Source organism: Kogia breviceps, chromosome 17 (genome assembly GCF_026419965.1).
Source record: "Kogia breviceps isolate mKogBre1 chromosome 17, mKogBre1 haplotype 1, whole genome shotgun sequence".
Classification (NCBI taxonomy): domain Eukaryota; kingdom Metazoa; phylum Chordata; class Mammalia; order Artiodactyla; family Physeteridae; genus Kogia; species Kogia breviceps.
In genome coordinates, this window is record NC_081326.1 from 26,196,830 (window position 1) to 26,217,081 (window position 20,252).

General features: G+C 38.7%; 2 protein-coding genes across 4 annotated transcripts in view; one reads left to right on the forward strand and one right to left on the reverse strand.

Annotated features, from left to right (window-relative positions):
* E2F5 (E2F transcription factor 5) overlaps positions 1 to 12,775 on the forward strand; it is a 28,554-nt gene extending 15,779 nt beyond the window's left edge. The window contains exons 2-8 of the mRNA XM_067017277.1: positions 3,675 to 3,784; positions 4,695 to 4,856; positions 6,163 to 6,206; positions 7,448 to 7,512; positions 8,605 to 8,872; positions 10,945 to 10,992; positions 12,003 to 12,775. Coding sequence (XP_066873378.1) covers positions 3,675 to 3,784; positions 4,695 to 4,856; positions 6,163 to 6,206; positions 7,448 to 7,512; positions 8,605 to 8,872; positions 10,945 to 10,992; positions 12,003 to 12,112 — 807 coding nt within the window. The 3' untranslated portion in view covers positions 12,113 to 12,775. The remainder of the gene's footprint in view (positions 1 to 3,674; positions 3,785 to 4,694; positions 4,857 to 6,162; positions 6,207 to 7,447; positions 7,513 to 8,604; positions 8,873 to 10,944; positions 10,993 to 12,002) is intronic.
* Positions 12,760 to 17,998, reverse strand: RBIS (ribosomal biogenesis factor). 3 transcript variants are annotated; one of them, XM_067017278.1, is made up of 5 exons: positions 17,855 to 17,912; positions 17,174 to 17,249; positions 15,576 to 15,692; positions 13,155 to 13,271; positions 12,760 to 12,889 (listed from the first exon to the last, which is right to left on the reverse strand). In XM_067017278.1, exons 3-5 carry the CDS (start codon positions 15,687 to 15,689, stop codon positions 12,818 to 12,820), a joined length of 303 nt encoding a protein of 100 aa, XP_066873379.1. In that variant the 5' UTR covers positions 15,690 to 15,692; positions 17,174 to 17,249; positions 17,855 to 17,912; the 3' UTR covers positions 12,760 to 12,817. The 3 variants fall into 3 exon arrangements, with proteins under 3 accessions (XP_066873379.1, XP_058898700.1, XP_058898701.1); XM_059042717.2 differs by lacking the exon at positions 17,174 to 17,249 and having other exon boundaries at positions 17,862 to 17,998; XM_059042718.2 differs by lacking the exon at positions 17,174 to 17,249 and having other exon boundaries at positions 17,855 to 17,980.
* Between the last annotated feature and the right edge of the window lie 2,254 nt (positions 17,999 to 20,252).

Consider the following 20,252-nt stretch of genomic DNA (forward strand, 5'->3'; position numbering starts at 1 on the left):
CAGCATACTTGCATGTTGAAATTGCTCCATCTATAAAAGAAGAGAGAAATGAAGGGAAAAAAAAACTTCCTGGGGAAACCCCACAATTCCCTATAGCTGTTGCTCATGTTAAAAACTGAAGAGTTACTCTTGATTCCTTTCTCAGGATCGCCTGCTTGCTGTACCTTCAAAACAGATCCTAAATATCATATATTAATGCATATATATGGAATCTAGAAAAATGGTACTGACGAACCTTAGTGGCAGGGCAGGAATACAGACACTGATGTAGAGAACTGACTTGTGGACACAGTGGGGGAAGGGGAGGCTGGGACAAACTGAGAGAGTAGCATTGATGTATGTACACTATCATGTGTACAACACATAGCTAGTGGGAAGCTGCTGTATAGCACAGAGAGATCAGCTCGGTGATTTGAGATGACCTAGAGGGGTGGGATGGGGAGGGTGGGAGGGAGGCTCAAGAGTGGGGGGATAGGGCTTCCCTGGTGGCACAGTGGTTGCAGGGGACACGAGTTCGTGCCCCGGTCCAGGAAGATCCCACATGCTGCGGAGCGGCTGGGCCCGTGAGCCATGGCCGCTGAGCCTGCGCGTCCGGAGCCTGTGCTCCGCAGCGGGAGAGGCCACAACAGTGAGAGGCCCGCGTACCGCAAAAAAAAAAAAAAAAAAAAAGAGTGGGGCCATATGTGTATACATATAGCTGATTCACTTTTCTGTACAGCAGAAACTGACACGACGTTGTAAAGCAATTATAATCCAATAAAGCTGCAAGAAAATTAAAAACTTTTAAAAAGCTCTACAAAAAATAGATCCTGAATCTCACAATCTCCACATCTACCCCTCACCGAAGCCACAGCCATCTCTTGAATGGATTATTGCCATTGCTTTCTCACTGGCTTCTTTTCTTTCACCCAGAGCAGCCCAAGATAACCTTTGAAAATGTGGAGCCAAAATCATTGTGTGCTCAAAGCCTTCCAGTGACTTTCTGTTTCACTGGGGGTAAAAGCTGAAGTCTTTACAGTGGCCTGCAAGACCCCAGTGATCTGGCCCCTTGCTACCTCTTCCACGTTATCAGCTTTGTCTCCCTGTCTCTGTGTCTCTCTCTTCCTCTTCACCTTTCTTCCTCCTCTTGTTACACACCCCCTTCCCATTCTCCCTCTCAATCACTATTCTGGCCACACTGGCCTGCCTGCCTTTCCTTGAAGGACCTTAGCATCTCCCACTTCAGAGCCTTTGCACTTACTGCCAGGTGTTCCCAGGGGTCACTTCATTCAGTTCAGATGTCACCTTATCAGGGAGCGCTTCTCTGAAAATCCTGTTAAATGTAGCACCTTCCTACATGCATTCCTCCTAACAATTATTTGTACATTATTAACTCCCCTCCCTCTTTTGAGGTCAGGGACTTTGTTCTGTCACCACTGTATCCTTAAGACCCAGATGGGCCTGGCACCCTGTGGGCGCTGAATGAATGAATGCAGGTGGTGGTGATTCATTGTATGATTTTATTAAGTACAAACGTCTTGGATTATTTAATAAAACTTAAAGAATTCACACACAACTTTTAAAAACACTACATAAAATATGATAGGTTCGTGTACATGCAAACTCTAATTTACCCACGATCTCTTGTTTCAACCTGTATTTGATGATGAGGCAGTTACTGACCAATATTTAAATTATGCAGCAGACACTGTGCTAAGATTATCCAGTTTAATTTTCCAAAAAGGAAGTGAGGTTTAATGAGTTTGAAGCCAACTGAGGACAGGAAGTGGGAGGGCTGGGGTTGGATCGTGGTGTGCCTAGCTCCAGAACCTGACTTCAGATGGAGGATGCGGCTGCTAAAATAAAAGCTTCCTGGAGATCCTTTTTAACGTTGGTCATGTATATATGTTTATATATTTAAATAGAAAGATATTTAAGAAATAATGCTTAGTTTGGGAAATCAAGTGTTTAATTTTATAATTGTTAAGCAGTAATAAATTATAAATGAGATACTTTATTACAAGTTTTGAGCTAAAAGTGAGATCTCATGGCTCTTTGCCCAGTGACCTAGAATAGCTGTGTGATCTGGTTTATACAAACATATGTTAATACCCTACCTGGTGAGCTGTTGCTGTGGTTGTGACGGCTTTTGTGTGTGAGTCCGTAGCTACGGATAACACAGAGCTGGCTTGGAATGCTGTGGGCTACTTCTCAAGAGGGAAGTGAGACATGAATTCACAACTTAAGATTTTACAGTTAGCTTTGCAGTAGATGATTGCTCTTCAGAAAGACAGCCTCACACTCAAGGACAGAAACTCTATGATGGTAGGTGAAACAGAGAGGAAATTGCTAAGTACCAGGAAGAGGATATCAATGAAACAATGCCGAGTCCTCTTTTTCATTTTCTCGTTTTCTAGAAGAGATGGAGCCAAACTCTAGTCAGAGTTGGGTGTTCAAACAGCCTCACGCTCTGGTTTTTCCTTCTCTCTGCCACTTCCTACTTACCCTCCTGGTCCACTGTTTGAGGCCTGAATCCCCTTCCCAAAGACCTGCGTGATTGGACAACAGTAACCTGGTATTTTTGGTAACACAACGACTAGATTGATAGAACCGACATTTCACTTACAGGTTCCACATGCCTGTGAAGCAAGCAGCTGCTGTTGGTTGCACATGCCCCCTGTGGAAGGAAACAAAATGCTGTCCTGGGTTTTTGTAGGAGGTACTTTTTTACAGAATCAAGAAGGTAGTGATGCCCTGGGGTAGTTGGTAACTAACTATACGAAACAAAATCTTGTACATATATACTGAATATTGTCAGTAAGGACATAAATGTGTTTTTTCATTACTACCATGAATCTTAAAATGTGACTCCACATTCAAGATAGTCTGTTGTCTAATCCACTCTGAAAAAAGCTGTAAGGTAACCTCGTCTTAGAGGTTCTGTTTGTACTATTGGGGAACAAATGTCAGACATGTGAGTGAGAACTAGTTAAAGGAACTGTCCAGCATTCCTCAATTCATTCATGACATGATAGCATTAATTATTTTGTTGGTCTTACCTAATGTGAGTGAAACTACCAAGCTTGTGTGTTTGCTAGTACCACAACCTTGTGCTATAGATTTTGATTTCTTGTAGATTTTATGCTTTGTGTTGGGATGGCATGATTCATTCCTCTCTTTTCACTGTGAGTTTAAAAAATGCAGATTGTGTATTTCAAGGTATTACAATGTGTGTATAATTCAGAATTTTCCCCCAAGTATCTTGACTTCATTATTTAAAAGCCGCTGACAAATAATTTTTCAAAGTTTTAAAAAGTAATGAAGGCTAATTTTAGGCAAGACTTTATGAACGGAGAAATAAGATAGGAAGTGACAATTAGCAGTGCCTTTTCAGAATTAGCCCATAAGGTGATATGAAGTATTCTTATTGTGTTCTTTAATTTTCGTGGGCTTCGTGTCACGACCTCTTCATTTTTTTTTTTCCATTCCAACATCTGCTGGCTTTTAAATGGAATAATTTCTTTGGTATTTTCAGTGTTTGAGGGTTGATTTGCACATACCCAAGCAGCTGACTGGGTCAGATTTAAGATAGGGCTCTCATGCTGTGACCTTAATAACCAAAGCCTTTTGGGCCTTAAAATACGAAATGTAATTTATTTCATTGTTCTTTCTTTCTTTTTTTTTTTTTTAAACAGGCTGCAGATACTTTGGCAGTGAGGCAAAAGAGAAGAATTTATGATATCACCAATGTCTTGGAAGGAATTGACCTAATTGAAAAAAAGTCAAAAAATAGTATACAATGGAAGTAAGTTACAAACCAGTACTCTGTTCTAAAACCTTTGTTTTTCTTGTCAGCGCTCTGTAAGATCTGACCTTTCTACCATTTGCCTCTCCGAAGGCCTCTATTTCACGAAGGCCTCTATTTCAGCCATCTACTCTAGTCACACCAGCCCCACCTGTGTCCCTGGACACACCTCTTTGGGCTTCTGCATGTGTCACTTCTATGTTGGGATGTCCCCTTGCTCACTCCACTGTTCAATTTACACTCTTCAAATTCAAATCTTACTTTCTCCCTCAAGCTACTCATTTGGTACACACTGCATACTGCTTTATTATTATTAATTCCTCTCTGCTTAAGTATTTATCTGCCCACCTAATATAAACTCCTTGAAAACAGGAACTGTGTCTTATACACAGGATTATGTACTTTGTAAATAATGGTTAGTTGAAATGCATGTTGTCATTTGTTAACTGTTGTATGTTTGAGTGTGATAAACACTTTCTGTTCCACAAATTTGTCCCCTTTAGCCTTCATTTTTTGGTTTATCTTAGCCAAAAATCCCACCAAAATATATTAAAAGGTTATAATGTGTTTTACCAGCATCTCAGTCTATATAGTGAGACTTCCAGTGTGACAATTTGACTTTGACATCCTCTGGTGCCTCAGTCACCAGCCTGACCTTCTAGAAGACAAAAAGCACACTAGAACATGTTGAGAATTTTTGTACTTTGGATGTTCTTGGCAATAAATTGTCTAAGCAAACATGTTCAGAGGTCTATGGTGCTTAAATTTTCTAAGGATTTTAATGCTTGATTTTTAGAAGAGTGTGAAGATTTTTGTCTTGAATATATTCAGTGAGTTTTATTACTACAAAAATTAAGTGATGTTTACCTGGGTCTGATACTGGGGATATTAATTCTCATATGTTTTTAAGAGGTGTAGGTGCTGGCTGTAATACTAAAGAAGTCATAGATAGATTAAGATATCTTAAAGCCGAAATTGAAGATCTAGAGCTGAAGGAAAGAGAACTTGATCAGCAGAAGTTGTGGCTACAGCAAAGCATCAAAAATGTGATGGACGACTCCATTAATAATAGATATCCTTTTAAATAAGCTATACTATACATAATATCTATATATTCTTTCAGTCTGAAAATCAGTTTCTTTATTCTAGTGTTTTTAGACAGTTGTTTTGCAAGTGAATATAACATTTTAGTTTTATAATTCTTCTAATGACTTATACAAATATTTTAACATTTTTACCTTTTAAAGTTATACAGTGCATCAGTTAGCACCATTACTGTGTTGCATTGAGAAAAACAAATTCACCTACATTCAGTCTACCCATTGATAGGCTGTAACATGCTAGCAAAAGTGTGCTTAGGGGGGTCTACAAATTTGGAAGTCATTGTTAAGTGCATAGACATACTTAAATCATTGTTCTGTACTTAAATCATTCAGTGTTCTGAAGTAGTAAAAATTCAGCAACTCTCAAAGTTTTAAAAAATGCATTTTGGTTTGAAAATGAAATATTACGGGCCTGCAATCAGTCCAGGATACATTCCGCCTAATATTAACCCAAAGACAGTATTTACTGGAGGGTGGGGTTCCAAGGCTGGTGTATCTATTGTATTGGGGGCGGAAATCATTAGTGATATACTCCATGTGTTTCTTGCAGTCATTGTGTTCTCTTAGATATATGTGACTCTCTTGATTTGTGAACTTACCTATAGTCATATGGAACATTTTAACTACATTTATCTTGTACCACCTCTTATGAACTTTTGACTAATGTATACAATTTATTTTTCGTGTTGTCTTGTCTTTGGTGAACAAGTCCATGATCTCATTTGTTATTCCCTTTCTATGATCAGAACTCCTTAACAGTTTGATAATAATGGGGGTCTTCAACTGTGCCTTGTGGAACCCCAAGATTCAAAAAGCATTGAACTAGTTGATCATGCACTTTGCTGCACTGCTTTCCAAGATTGTGGCCACTCCCAATTCCCCAAACCATGACCCAAGAAGATTCTCGATGCAGAGGCTTGTATAGTTGCTCTTCACTCCCACTGAGAGCATCCTTTTTCCCATCAATATCCTTCCCCCTGAAGCTCCTGTCTCCATGAGGAATGTGTTTTCCATCTCTCTCCCAAGAGTTCTCAATGACAGAGAAATCAAAAGTGGCTTCTTCTTAGAGCAAAGGATGGACACTTCTCTTATGGACCTTTATGTGATTGTCTTTGCCTTTTCAGACTAAAGACTTGTGTTCTTTTTCATCTGACCATATGTGACAGTCCCTTCATGCATTTGGTCATTTTGTTTATTTTGGCCTTAGATTTATTATCTTAATTTAAATGTCTAGACCTTGATATAAATGTTGTTTCCTTAACTCTATGACAGTACGTTTTCCTATGTAACTCATGAAGACATCTGTAATTGCTTTAATGGTAAGTACTGTTAGTAAATTTTTTCTTACATTCTTCCTTTGATCAACCTATTTAGTGTAATGTGATTCAAAATTCTCCATGCACTCACCCTGTCATTATTTTCAGGACTTGTGGACATTTTTGGGTCTCACTCTACAGTGCCATGTGTTGATAGGCTGCTTTCATTTCTGTTCCCATGACAATAACTGCTTTTCCCAGCTTTCATATCATTGCCCACATCGGTAGATATAAACTATGTGTGGGAGAGGCACCTAAGTCAGAGAGCGATTAAGCAACAGCCTCGAAGTCACAGAATCAGAGTCAATGACTAAACTTGAACTAGAACACGGTTCTCATTGGCACTGTTTATGAAAATATATGTAGCAAGTGTGCTGGTCACAAATGGAACCCAAAGAAAGCATGAGGACAGAGTAAGGTTTATTCATTTTATAATCAGGAAAATTATTCCTCACCATATTCCATCCCCATCCTCCATGTTTTCCTCTTAAGCTGACAATATATTAGTAACTAAAATGGGGGGTGGGGGCTGTATTTCCATAATATATATAATACAAGTAAAATGAAATTTTGCATACAGATTTATATTTAATTGTGCATGACCTATTAAAAAAGGACAGTCTTGTATCTTGCACATATAAAAAATAATCTGCCGAACACCTTGCCAAGTGGAATCTGACTTTCATCTAAGACTATGTTGGTAATATATGTGGGCTTATTGCTCTACTTTGCCACCATATTTCCCAAGTTTTCAAAGAAAGTTTGGGGAAGTATTTTTAATCTTCAACTCAGCAGAGACTGCTGTAAAATTTGGCTTCAAAAGTGAGTTCACTTAAGCTTAAGATTTCATTGTATCATACCTGATCTCTAGTATCTCCAGTCATTTAAGTAGTATAAGTACTTCAACTAAACAGTGTTATTTAACTAAGGCTAAAGGTTTCAAGAATCTCAGACTTGCCATGAGATTGGGTGAAAGCAATTTGTTTATGAGAATAGAGCTAACACTAACCTGTTCTAAGGTCTAACACATATATTGCCTCATTTAATCCTCAAAAAAAACCCCTATGCAGTAAGTTATATTGCCTCCATTTTACAGAATTAAGAACCAAAGCCCAAGGTTGCCTAGCTTGGGATTCAAATCCAAGCATTCTGACTCCACAGCCCACACTCTTGGCCACTGTATTACGGGATCAGTAGTATTTTCTAAAATGTAAAAATCTTTATTTATTAATTTTTTTGACCAGGTGATACACTTTTGGCCATTCAAGCACCTTCTGGTACACAGCTGGAGGTACCTATTCCAGAAATGGTATGTATGTAGGATAACCTTTGTTAAAATGGATCTGCTGTTCCAAGAGGGACAATATCTCCTTTAGTTGAACATGAGCTAATTGCAAACACTTTCCAGTTACTCCTTTTAAGTTGTCTGTTTGAAAGTACTGATATCTGAATTTAGATGTCTTCAGTACTTTGGTAAAATTATGGAAGTGACTGGATGAATCATTTAACATTTTACTTTTTTAAAAATTTGATTTTATTTGAGCTAGAAGACATCAAGGAATGAGTAATGAGACAGTCAATAATCTTAAAAGATCAGTTTGACTGTATCTATAACCAATATAACAATCCTGAGAAAAAGTTCACTTTAAATATCAACAATAATATATTGCTTTAAATTAGGTCTTTTAAAAAACATTTTCTGGCTTATTGAGTCAGAGATATTTATTGACTCTATGCTAATATAAATTTCATGATTTTAGTTTTCAGATTCAAATTTCCTGAAACAAACTGATTTGAAAACTATAACAATCAAAACAGAGGTAGAAAAAATTACTGTTAATACCTCCCTCTCTTCTCCCAGCTATTCTAGAACTTTGTATTTAGGCGTTTACATTACTGGTTTCTGAAGCCTCGGGATACAAATTACCTTTTTGAAATGGAGGGACTTTACATTTATATCTCTGTAGGAAAACTCAGTTGCCTTTGTGCTTTGCTGAATGAAAAAAAGTTTCGACCTGTGAAATAGCTGCCATTTAAGACTGCACATTGAGATGACCACATCCATGGCGGCCGATGCCAGGGGATGGAGTTCTTCCATACATGTGGAGAATGCTTGGAGCGCTGCTGCACACTGACATGTATAATTACACACAAATAGATGGTTTCCAGAATTCTACAACTGGGAGTTTTTGATACCCAGTATTTAAGAAAAGCTTACTTTTAGGGACAAGTGGTTTATAGCACTCAATATCCCATTCTATTCTTGGTCTCTATGTTTTGACTTAGCGAAGTAATTTTGTCGTAGTTAGTCCCTATAGCTTTGCCTGTCTTGTTTTTAATGTTTCAGCTTACCTAGAATTGTTGACCTTTATTCATTTGTTTATGCCCACTAACTTCAAAGGGTCAGAATGGACAAAAGAAATACCAGATCAATCTAAAGAGTCATTCAGGACCTATCCACGTGCTGCTTATAAATAAAGAGTCCAGCTCCTCTAAGCCCGTGGTTTTTCCTGTTCCCCCACCTGATGACCTCACACAGCCTTCCTCTCAGCCCTCGACTCCAGTGCCTCCACAGAAATCCAACATGGCAACTCAGAACCTGCCTGAGCAACATGTCTCCGAAAGAAGCCAGAATCTTCAGCAGACTCCAGCCACAGACTTATCTTCAGGTGGGTTCAGAGCCTTTATTTCAAAAAGTAGAGGGGAAAATATGAATACTGTGTTGAACAAGTTGGAGAGCTTTTCTGAATTTCTCATTTGTGATGTTATTCTATTATCTAGTATAGGAGGCAAAATAGTAAACCTGATCAACAAGTATTATTTTGTGTCTTCTGTGTGCCCAGCACTGGAATATGTATTATGAGGAAAATTTAAAAAACAGATCCTGTCTTTTTTTTTTTCGTTACGTGGGCCTCTCACTGCTGTGGCCTCTCCCGTTGCGGAGCACAGGCTCCGGACGCGCAGGCTCAGCGGCCATGGCTCATGGGCCCAGCCGCTCCGCGGCATGTGGGATCCTCCCGGACCAGGGCACGAACCCGTGTCCCCTGCACTGGCAGGTGGACTCTCAACCACTGCGACACCAGGGAAGCCCAGATCCTGTCTTTATAAATTATACTATTACTACTTGTTTCAGACTGTGTAAATATATGTATTTGCAGTTTTCCTTAGGATTCCATTTTTGGAATTAAACCAAATTTGTTCCCCCACCCCCCTTTTACTATTTACATGTCAGCTTATCTGAGATTTACTTTGTAAGGTTCTTTTATCTCATAGTAACTCTAGTATATATAATTGAAATTCGTTCTAAGTTTAATAAAAATCATACTAGGGATGACAGTAGTGACTTATGTCTCCTGTTTCTCTGTATTCTCTATTGTTACACTTTTTATTTGGAAAGCTTAGTTTTAGAGTTGATAAGTCGTCTCAACTCCAATTATTTAGGAAATCTTGCCTTCCTAAGTTGTTTGATCTGTGAAATGATAAATAGCTAAAAACTGGGCATCCGGAATAGGGGCCACATTGCTTAAATTTATAAAATTTCCTCAGCATCCAGTCCTTTCCCTTGGTTATTACATGGCTAGGTATTTACCAGCTCCTTAGTGGTTCCAAATAAAGGACCCATGGTTGCTGAATGAATAACTGCCATGCAATCTAGACGCAGTATTGAAGATAATTTAAAAACTATATATATTCCAATTTGTTTATTTTTACCTTTATCCTTTTGGGATGTGGTCTACTCTTTGAGTTCACAATAGGTAAGACTGAGACTAAAAAGCTCTAACTGGACACAATATTTTTCAGCTTCCTGTTGCCCATATCCTTCCCCTATAAGTATTTCCACACCATAGGCCATAGGGATGCATAATAGAAAGTGTCATCTTTCAAAAGCTTATAATCTAATTGGGAAGAATAAAGTAGGCAGGCTTATGGTTTAGCTCAGACACAATTAGTACATTGGCTTTCACAGAGCATTAAAGAAACTTTTGAGCATTTCATTTCTGTACATGATTTTGTACTTGGAAATAGTAAAGAAAATAATTTGGGGCCAGAATAGAGAGGGCCTTGAATATCAGACTGAGTTAGGACTTTCACCTATAAACCAATGAAGATTTGTGACCAGGGAAGTGGCACGTTTAGAACTGTATACTGGTGAACACAGAAGTAACGTGATTAGGAAAGAAGAGGCTTTTGGCCCAGGGAAGAAGAGATTAGAGGCAATGAAGACAGAAGATAAGATGTCTGCAGTTATGCAACTGTGAGAGAACACTGAGGCTAAAATGGGGTGATGACAATGTGACTGGAAAGAGAAATAAGATTTGAGAAATACTCTTTAGGCAAAATAAGTGACCTCTGATGTGTGCGATCTGAAGATAAAGTTAACAGGAGGACTGTAAAGTGATGTTGCACTTTTTAAGGTTGGGTCATTGGGAGAATTATGGTAACACTGACTTTAAAAACTGAGGAGTCAGTTTTGGGAAAACAATGATGAGTTCTGGGGGCTACATCTTGAGTTCAGAAGTTTAAAAGTAATGCCAGGTACAGATTAGGTGTCATGAAAATTCTGTTTCCATAAGTTCTAGTACTTTAATTTTGTACTTTTAATCAAGATGCTGATGTTAAATACTACTGTGCTTAATATATACTGTGTTTAAATATATGCTGTTTAAATATAACTGCCTTTTTGCTGTTAAAATATATAAAGAGAAGTGTAAAAAAAACTTTATCACATTTCTCTCTCCAGCGGGATCTATTAGTGGAGATATCATTGATGAGTTAATGTCTTCTGATGGTAAGTAATTAAAAAATTTAATAAATATAACCTTATACATCAATAATGCTTTTCTAGAATTTATGAGTGGCACATGATTTAAAAGAAATGAAGAACCTATATTTTTTAACTGCTTAATGTACTATGATGATTCATGAAATTTATAGTAAGTTATAGGGATCCTTCAGAATTTTTTGCCTGCATTCTGAGGAAAAAGAATTCATAAGGGGATACTTATCACCTTTACTGAATAAACTTCTAAATTGCTGGCATACTAGCCCTTTTTACACCTGAAGAATTTGGCCAAGAAGAGTAAAACAGTGTATCTGTGTCAACAGGAAATCTGAGAACGTAGTTTTGTAAATACTCCTACCACGGCCAATTTCAAGCTGCCAAGTCAGTACTACTAAGATTAGCCACATCGTCGTCTAATATGAAATAATTCTTAAAAATCAACTAGCTATAATATGGTAGTTACTTTAACAATTACTCTCTGGGCCTCACCTTTCTATAAAAGTTCTTGGATTCAGAGTCCTGGTTCCTGACAAATATGTATAGCCAAGACCTAGGAAGTAGCAGCTGTTAAATTAGCCAGTGGCACAGTAACCACTTAGACATTTATCAAACACTTCCGTAAAAGCAGAGAATTTCAGCATATTTATTAATTTATGTCTAGTTCCTTTCTCTGTTTTCAAAGTGGTAGCTTATTTAGCAGATCAGAGAAAATACTTTGACCAGTGTTTCTGAATCATAAATTTTAGTGACAAGTTCAACCAATAAAAATTAACTTCTATTTCTCAAGCTAACACCTATAATCAATGAATAAAATGTCTTTAAAGAATCTTTCAAAATATACACAAAATACAAGTCATTAATTTGATCATTACATTTCCTATTATATATTTTTTAAAAATTGCTGTATAAAATGGGAAACATAATTTGGCTTGATGTTTTTGATAGTATTTTATGTTAGACATCATTACCTGTATGTAGAAACCATCTTTAACACTGAATTTTTTTTTTGCTTGCAGTGTTTCCACTTTTACGGCTTTCTCCGACCCCGGCAGATGACTACAACTTTAATTTAGATGATAATGAAGGAGTTTGTGATCTGTTTGATGTCCAGATACTAAATTATTAGATTCCATGGAAACTTGGGACTGTTATCTACCTCTAACTGTGTAACATTTTAGATGTCTTAATAACCTAAGTATTTAAAATAATGAATGTAACACCTCTTTAGTTCACTGATTCTGAAATGTTCTTCCCTAATACTTTCTTTTTTACTTCACAAAACTTCAAACGTAAGAACAAAGGATTCTGATTGCTTCAGGGGAAAAAGAGATTTCGTATCCACCAACTCCCTACCCTCAAGTAATTACATTCTGGAATTTCAACTTTTCCTCCCATTCTGAATCCTTCTGTTTTTTTCCTTATATGAGAGGAAAGTTAAAGTAGACTTAAGGTCATCAAAAACAAAAAAGTTGGCCAAGGGCTCATCATTTGTTTGTCTTACATTTTTACTGCCACGAGACTGTCCATATTTCTGTGTATCCTCTGATCCAGACATTCACTGCCACTTATAAAGTGAAGGGTGTAAACTAGGATATATTAACTGTTTCAGTGAACAGATTTTGTGAAGTGCCTTCTGTTTTAGCACTTTAAGTTTATCACATTTTGTTGACTTCTGACATTCCACTTTCCTAGGTTATAGGAAAGATCTGTTTATGTAGTTTGTTTTTAAAATGTGCCAATGCCTGTACATTAACAAGATTTTTTAAAATAAAATTGTATAAAACATTTTATTTATTTGTCTTTTTGGAGAATTTGATGCATCACCAGTGTATTACAACTGAGCCATTAATCTTGTAGCTTCATCAACATTAACTGGTTCATTTTCATGACACTGCTGAGGAATCTGGAGAGAAAATTACATTTAAATATTTAGATAATAGCAAACAAAAATTATATAATCTACTGACATATAATCTATTATTCAATATAATTTCTTCTAGTTGTACTTCTGGAAATAGAACAATAAATTCCCATATTTTAGACTCAATGTTTTAAAGTCTGAATAAGCTATACATACTACAGAGCCAAATACTAAAAATTACAATCAATACAGGCTTTGAAAATTTGGAGTTTATTAGCCAGAACAAAAGGAAGTGACTTCCACTCACCAGCTGTTTCTTCAGAGGTTCAAGGGAAAGGACTCTTATGAAGTGTGCAAGTTCCTTTTGTATATCTACAAAAGCTTTATTCACTCTGTTAACTTTTTCATCATTCACGATGTTTATCTTTTAAAAAAAGAAAAAGCATTAATCCATGATCTCACAACCATTAAGGATAAAAATATAGGCAACCTTAATTTAATCTTGTTACCCCCCCAAATCTATAAACTCTTATCAATCCTACCAATTTGTGGAGACAATTTACACTAAATTCTTAGTCTTATTGGGACATTTTAGACAAAAGGTTCTGTTTTTTTTTAAAATAAGAATTATGTGGCTATACCTCATACCTTGACTTTCCTGGAATAAGCAGGCCAAAATATGGGACCACTATCTTTCTAAGCTACGGTGCTATCCTCTCTCATCTGTAAAATGAGGAACCGGGGTGGCATGCTTCCAGTATCCTTCTAACAGTATGTCTCTGAATCCCTCCTTGATGGAAGTGCCTGGCAGTCTCCTGAGGACAGCGGCCCCTGTAGCCTTCCTCGCTTGAATCTGAAAGGTGGGGGTGGTATTCTTGTTCTTCACAGCTGCTCCCCAACCATTTCTCCTTCAAAACTTTTGGCTTGGGCTTCCCTGGTGGTGCAGTGGTTGAGAATCCGCCTGCCGATGCAGGGGACACGGGTTCGTGCCCCGGTCCGGGAAGATCCCACGTGCTGCAGAGCGGCTGGGCCCGTGAGCCATGGCCGCTGAGCCTGCGCGTCCAGAGCCTGTGCTCCGCAACGGGAGAGGCTACAACAGTGAGAGGCCCGCGTACCGCAAAAACAACAACAAAAAAACCCTTTTGGCTCCTTTGCATCTTATGCATCAGGACATTCTGACACCCCTCTCCTCATTACTGTCACCTACCAATACCATGATTACTTGCTTCTTTGTGAAAGATCTCAAACCATGGCTCACTGACCCTTTGGCTTCTTAATCTCTTCAGGTCCTCATCTCCAGGGGTCTTTTCCACGACCTACCTTGCCATCACTCCCATGCATTACCTTAGGCTGCATCATAACCTGTTACTGCACCACCTCCTATCCTTCTATTCACTTATTTTATTAATAATTCTTAACTCTCACTGAAATCTTTTCCCACCAAGTTCACTATTGTTCACATTTTCATATCCCCACTTTTTCCTTTAGCCTGCACAGATTCCATGACCACTAATCAGTCACTCCTTCACACCCTCTTAACTCTCCTTCTCTTCTCTCCCTCAATCAGACTTGCCTGGCAACCTAGTTAAACTCAAGTATCAGCCTTTTCTGAGCCCCAAACTGAAGCTGTAGAAAGTCATAACTGGCTGACTGGCTTCACTTTTAAGTTCATGGCCACCAACTTCAATTTACCATTTATACAGTACCTGGCGATCTTATGACCTCCCCCTAAGTTAGGCTGCTTTCTCAGAAAAGTGTTCGATACTGTCTGCAACCAGGCTGCCTACCCACAGATCTTTTCCATTAGCATCCATAAAGCTTCTTGGACTCCCTATCCAAACAAAATAATTTTCCTCAAATACACCAAGCCTTCACCCAGCTGGGGGTCTTTGCACTCACTATTTTTTCTGCCTAGAACATGCTGCTTCCAACACTTCCCAGCAGTTTGCATCCCTGGCTACTATGAGGCAGGTCCTGGCTTCAATGTCAACCCTGAAGACAATTCTATCTAAAACTGTCACCCCCCAAACCCCAGTCGTATCACCCAGCTTTATTTTCTTTTTAGCATTTCCAAAGTCATGAAATTGCTCCACCAAAAAGTTTAACTCAGCTAGTTCATGAAGACTGAAAGATAAAATATTACATTTCTATGGACCATTATGATAATTTCTAAGTCCTCTAGAGGTGACTCCACCTACTACTTAAGCTTGAAAACATTTTCTTGAATAATCATCTTAAGGAGTCTAGTTAATCTTGAAGAAATTTCCCATTCCCCAAATATTTTGAAATAAAGATAAAGCAACTCCTTTTCAAATTTTGTATTTTAAGAAACAAAATATTTTATCTGAGTTCTAGATATCTTCAGAGAAATAAGAATTACTGAGGAGAAAAATGGGTGTTGACTGACATTCCATGTCTTGGCTCTGTTGAAAGCTTCTTGAATATATACGAGTTTAGAGATAACTTTTCCATACCATGGTTTTTTATGATTTCTATGCTCTGAGAAAACTATTAAAACTGTTACTTGGAGCCTCATACATTTGCAGTTAAAATGCTTTCTTCTTTTTGCACATCTGAATTCAAGAAAGGGAGGTTATTTTTCTTCATCTTTTTTTTAAAAAAAATAAATGAAGAACCTGTTTTAAATATTAGCATTCAGTTTTTCAGTAGCTTTACAATTATGCTTTGCTTGTAAACAATAAAGCCAGAGTGCTTAAGTGATACTAACCTTCTTCAGATTAGTGGTAACTGGTTTTGCTTTATTTTTAACCTTAAAGCTTTTTTGGCTAGCTATGTGGAATACATTCCTGGACTTCTGTCCTCTTAGTTTGTTCTTGGCCATTGTCTAGGAAAGAAAGAGAAGGAGCTCAATTAAGTTGCCCACGTTTATGAAGTGTAAATCAATTTAACTTTTGGAAGTAAAGGTACCAATTAAATCTAAGAAATTCCACCTTACTCCTGATTATTTTTAAAATTGCTGCTTGTATTAAAATTATCTCCATGTCCTTTTGTTTTGTTCCTACTAGATTTTTCTGTTTCAGTGCAGAGTATGTACCTAATTCTTTTCTGCATCTGCAGCACCTGGCCCCTAAGAGGCTCCACATTAACTTCTGCCAGTTGGATTCATTAATTAATATTCTCAACATAACAATTGTTTTTTTCCAGCTCTCTGCAGCATCTGACAATGCTAACCATCACCATCCATCCTGCTAGTTTACATACTGCAATTCCATTCTGGTGCCTTTCATACTCTAGGACTGACTCCCTTCTCCTTCCTTCTTTCATTCCTTTTTACTTGCCCAGTTTTCACTCCTGTGTGCACCTCCTCAAAACCAGTACTTAATCTTACACTTCCTAACCCCCGCGTTAATTTCATGACTTCCACATCACCTCTATGTGAATGGCTTGTGCCTAAAAACTGTAGGTATTATCTTTGTTCTACAGCTAAACACACTAAGCCTATAAATTCTACTTGAGAAACATCTCTCAAACCTGTCTTTAACAATGCACGTGAGGAACAATTTTAAAAATATTAATAGTTAAAAGATTTATTAAGCTTTTACTACATGTACAGCACTATGCTAACATTTTATGTTTTAACTAATTTACTCCTTACAACAACACTTTGTAGGAGGTACTATTTTATCCTCATTTTACAGATTAAAAAAAAAAAAAAAACTGACGCAAAGAGAAGTTAATCTGCCCATTGTCTCACTATTAGTAGTCAGAGAATGCCAAGATTCAAAGCCAAGCAGACTAGATCCTCATTATGTGATGTGGCCTCTCGTATATAAATAAAAATGCAGTACAAAAACATGATTTAGTACTGCCTAGTTCAGGACTGGGTTACTGCTTTAGTCCCTAGGACTTTTTGGTTAGACTCTGGGTTGGGACAAACTATACCCATGGACCAAATCAGGTCAAGCACCTGTCTTTGTAAATGACGTTTTACTGGAACGCAGCTACGTTCATTCAATTATGTATGTTTTGTCTGTGGCTGCTTTCCTGCAACAACTGTGGCTCGCAAAGCCTAAAATATTTACTATTTGGCCCTTTACAGAAAGACTGTCAACCCCTGGCTTAAGCCACACGCATTCAAGTCTATCCTGCGTAGTGGTATGAAATGAACCGTCCCAATGTTAAAATCCTTCAGTGGCTCCTCCAACCCACAAGGAGCAATATTCTTTGTCCTGACATATTGCTGGAAACCTGACTCTAGCATAAATCTGTCAAAGATATCTCCTGCTATTTCTCTATACCCACTCTAGTCTACTAATTACTCTCTGAAGACACCTTGCACATTCTTCCTTTCTTCCCTTTGCTCACATTGTATCTCTCCTCCTTCAATGTCTAGCCTCAGGAACAACAGAGACAGCAATGCTTCCGAACCCCAACAGAACTTCTTAAAAAAAAAAAAATGAACACAGTAGAAAATACATGATTATTATAGAAGCAGAATACACATAAACCACCCCCAAATTAAATAATCTAAAATCCTTCCAATAAGTAACCAAAATCCAACCATTCATCTAGTATTCATTAATCAATTACTATGTACCAAGTGTGGTACAGAACCTATATACATACATATGAAACATATACAAACACAAGAAACATTAAGATAGGTGCTATAACTGACAGCACACGAGTGGAATCACAAAAGGGAAAGATCCAATAGAGTTGGGGACTTGAGGAAGATTCGTGGAGAAGGTGATAGCCTAGCTGGGGCGGGGGGGGGGGTAGGGGGATAGGGATTTTCTCTAACAACCACGTGGAAACTGGTGACAACAGAACAACCCAAAACTGGTACCTGCTGTGGGCTGAAGGCCCAGCAGGCATGGGGGAAATTTCAGGCCTGAGCCAGCAGGCCTGCGGCCGAGTAGGCCTGCCTAAGGTAGCGAACGACGACGGAACGGAGCCTCCAGATGGCAGCAGCCCGCGGACGGCCAATCCTGTCTCAACCCTCGGAAACTTCACGCCAGCGCGCCGGAAAATTTTTTTATTAACCTCTCACCAGTCCTCCGATACCCTCGTGCAGCGGTTCAAGCTCCAGGTAACGCTATCTGCACGCGCAGGATCCAGGAAGTTCCGGAATGAGTGAGCCAGTCAAGGGTCCTTTCTCAGGTCGTACTTCCGCCCACCGAGCGGAGCTCCGCCCATAGGTCAGAGTCCTGCCCCGTGAGCTTTGTCGGCAGACGGAGATAAGCCCCGCCCACCGAGCGTCGTTCCGCCCACCGAGCGTCGTTCCGCCCACCGAGCGTCGTTCCGCCCACCGAGCGTCGTTCCGCCCACGGGCTGGTTCCCATCTACCTAAAGTAGTCCTGTCCACAGAAACATCTTAGCCATAAAGCACCCGTCCCTAAACACAGGACCGTCCCCGTTAACATGCCTTAGTGTTCGCTGGGTTAAGAACCTCTACTCAGCTGAGGCGTCGAAGACGCGGCTAAGTCTCGAGTTCCTCGCAGGGGTATGTGTACAGAAACCACCCGAAGTGTCTGAGTCAACAGAGCCACACAGACCGTAACACAGGTGGTCGGCCTTCAGCCGCTTACTGCTGGCTGGCTCTGTCCGCGCTCCCAGGAGGTGGCGCTGCGCACCTCTCAGTGACGTCCCGGGTTTGGTTGGAGCAACAGAGAACCTAATGTTTGGAACAGATCTAGAACTATAATCTCCCAAGGGAAAATTTGTAGTAAGCCAAAAGTTGAAATGCTTTTCTTATTGAAGTTTCCTTGCTTCAAAATGAGAATTTCTGACAGCACGGCAGAGGCACAAGAAAATATCAATAAGTTGTAAAACAAGAATCAGGGAACTTTAGAAAATCTTAGAAGAAACATTTTTGCCTTCCAGTTTTATGTCTGTGTGTGTATATTTCCCAGTTAAGGTGTTCTGGGTTGAGTTTTCTAAAAAATCGAATCACTTCTTCCAAGAGTATCTTTCCACTAAGGTAACAGTTTTCACATGTTCTCTCCTTATTTGTTACAGCCTTAGGGAAAGCCAGCTTTTAAACAAATGTAGAAGTACTGACATTTTTACATCATTTTTGTAACTGTACATGAGTTCTGCTCTGAGTATCAAAATAAGGCCAAAGTACCATTCCCCTTTTGCAAGTGAGAATGCTGAGGCTCAGAGTCTAAGCCATTCTCGGTATCCACACAACTAGTAATTGACAAAGCCAAACTAGAATCCACGTGGGCTGGCCCGTCGGTCAAGTCCTCTTCCTGACAAATCAGCCACTTGCCTGCTTATAGAAAGATGAACCACTTTTACAGTAAATCATGTTATTGTTTATGTCCATCGCAAAAAACTAGGGAATACGTTAAGGAATGAGGAATAATTACTTGTCAATGTAATTTTATTAAAATTCTGTATTTTTAATAAAGAGTGACTTTTAAAAACACCTTAAAATGCATTATAAAATGCCCATAATGTGTGGCGGCAAGACCAAAGTAACATCAAAGCGACAGAAAACCATTAGATTCTTTCACAAGGCCAGAGTTATCCAGGAATACTGAAGCTAATAAGGTGAGTATAATTATAGTTCCTTGAATGTGAAGTTATTGATGTATATGCAAAAGACAAAGAAATAGATGCAATGGAATGATATTATAGTCCTTATGAAAACTTACAGGCCTAGCTTTCATTTGGAAATGGTGAGATAGAGATACTTACACCACGAAAATAACATGGTTATACAGGCAAGAGGAGAGGCACTGTATGAGGTATGAGTGAGAAGTCATGATTTCTGTTTACTTCTGTTACCTACCAACAGTGTAACTGTGGAAAAGTTACTTCATTTCTCTGTGCCTCCCTTTCCCATATGTAGATGGCTGCTCAGTAAATACCCACTTCAGAGAACATTCATTATCTGCTCAGCATCCCTCTCTGGGGAACCACTCTTCTCCCATTAAGTGATCCTGGCTGAATGAATAATTACAGTCCTCTTTTAAAGATTTTCCAGCCAGAGCTAGTGGAGACACTTCTTGCTTTTAGTATCCTTGTGCTGGGATGATGTGAACTTGAGGCTGCTAGTTGCCATCTCTTCCAGCAACTCGAGGGAAGTCTGTCTGCAGTGGGAGAGAATAAGAGCAATGCAAAAGAACACAGAGCTGAACAACAGAGCACAGGACCTTGGTGATATCATTGGAGTCCTTGGATTCAGCCATAAATGGAAGAAAGATCCATCCCTTGTCTTCTCAGTTATCTGGACAAAAACATTGCTTTTTGTTTTATTGGGTTATTTACTTTTTTTAAGTTTTTTTTTTTTTTTTTTTTGGTTTGGACCATTTTTGAAGTCTTTATTGAATTTATTACAATATTGCTTCTGTTTTATGTTTTGGTTTTTTGGCTGTGAGGCCTGTAGGATCTTAACTCCCCGACCAGGGATCAAACCTACACCCCCTGCATT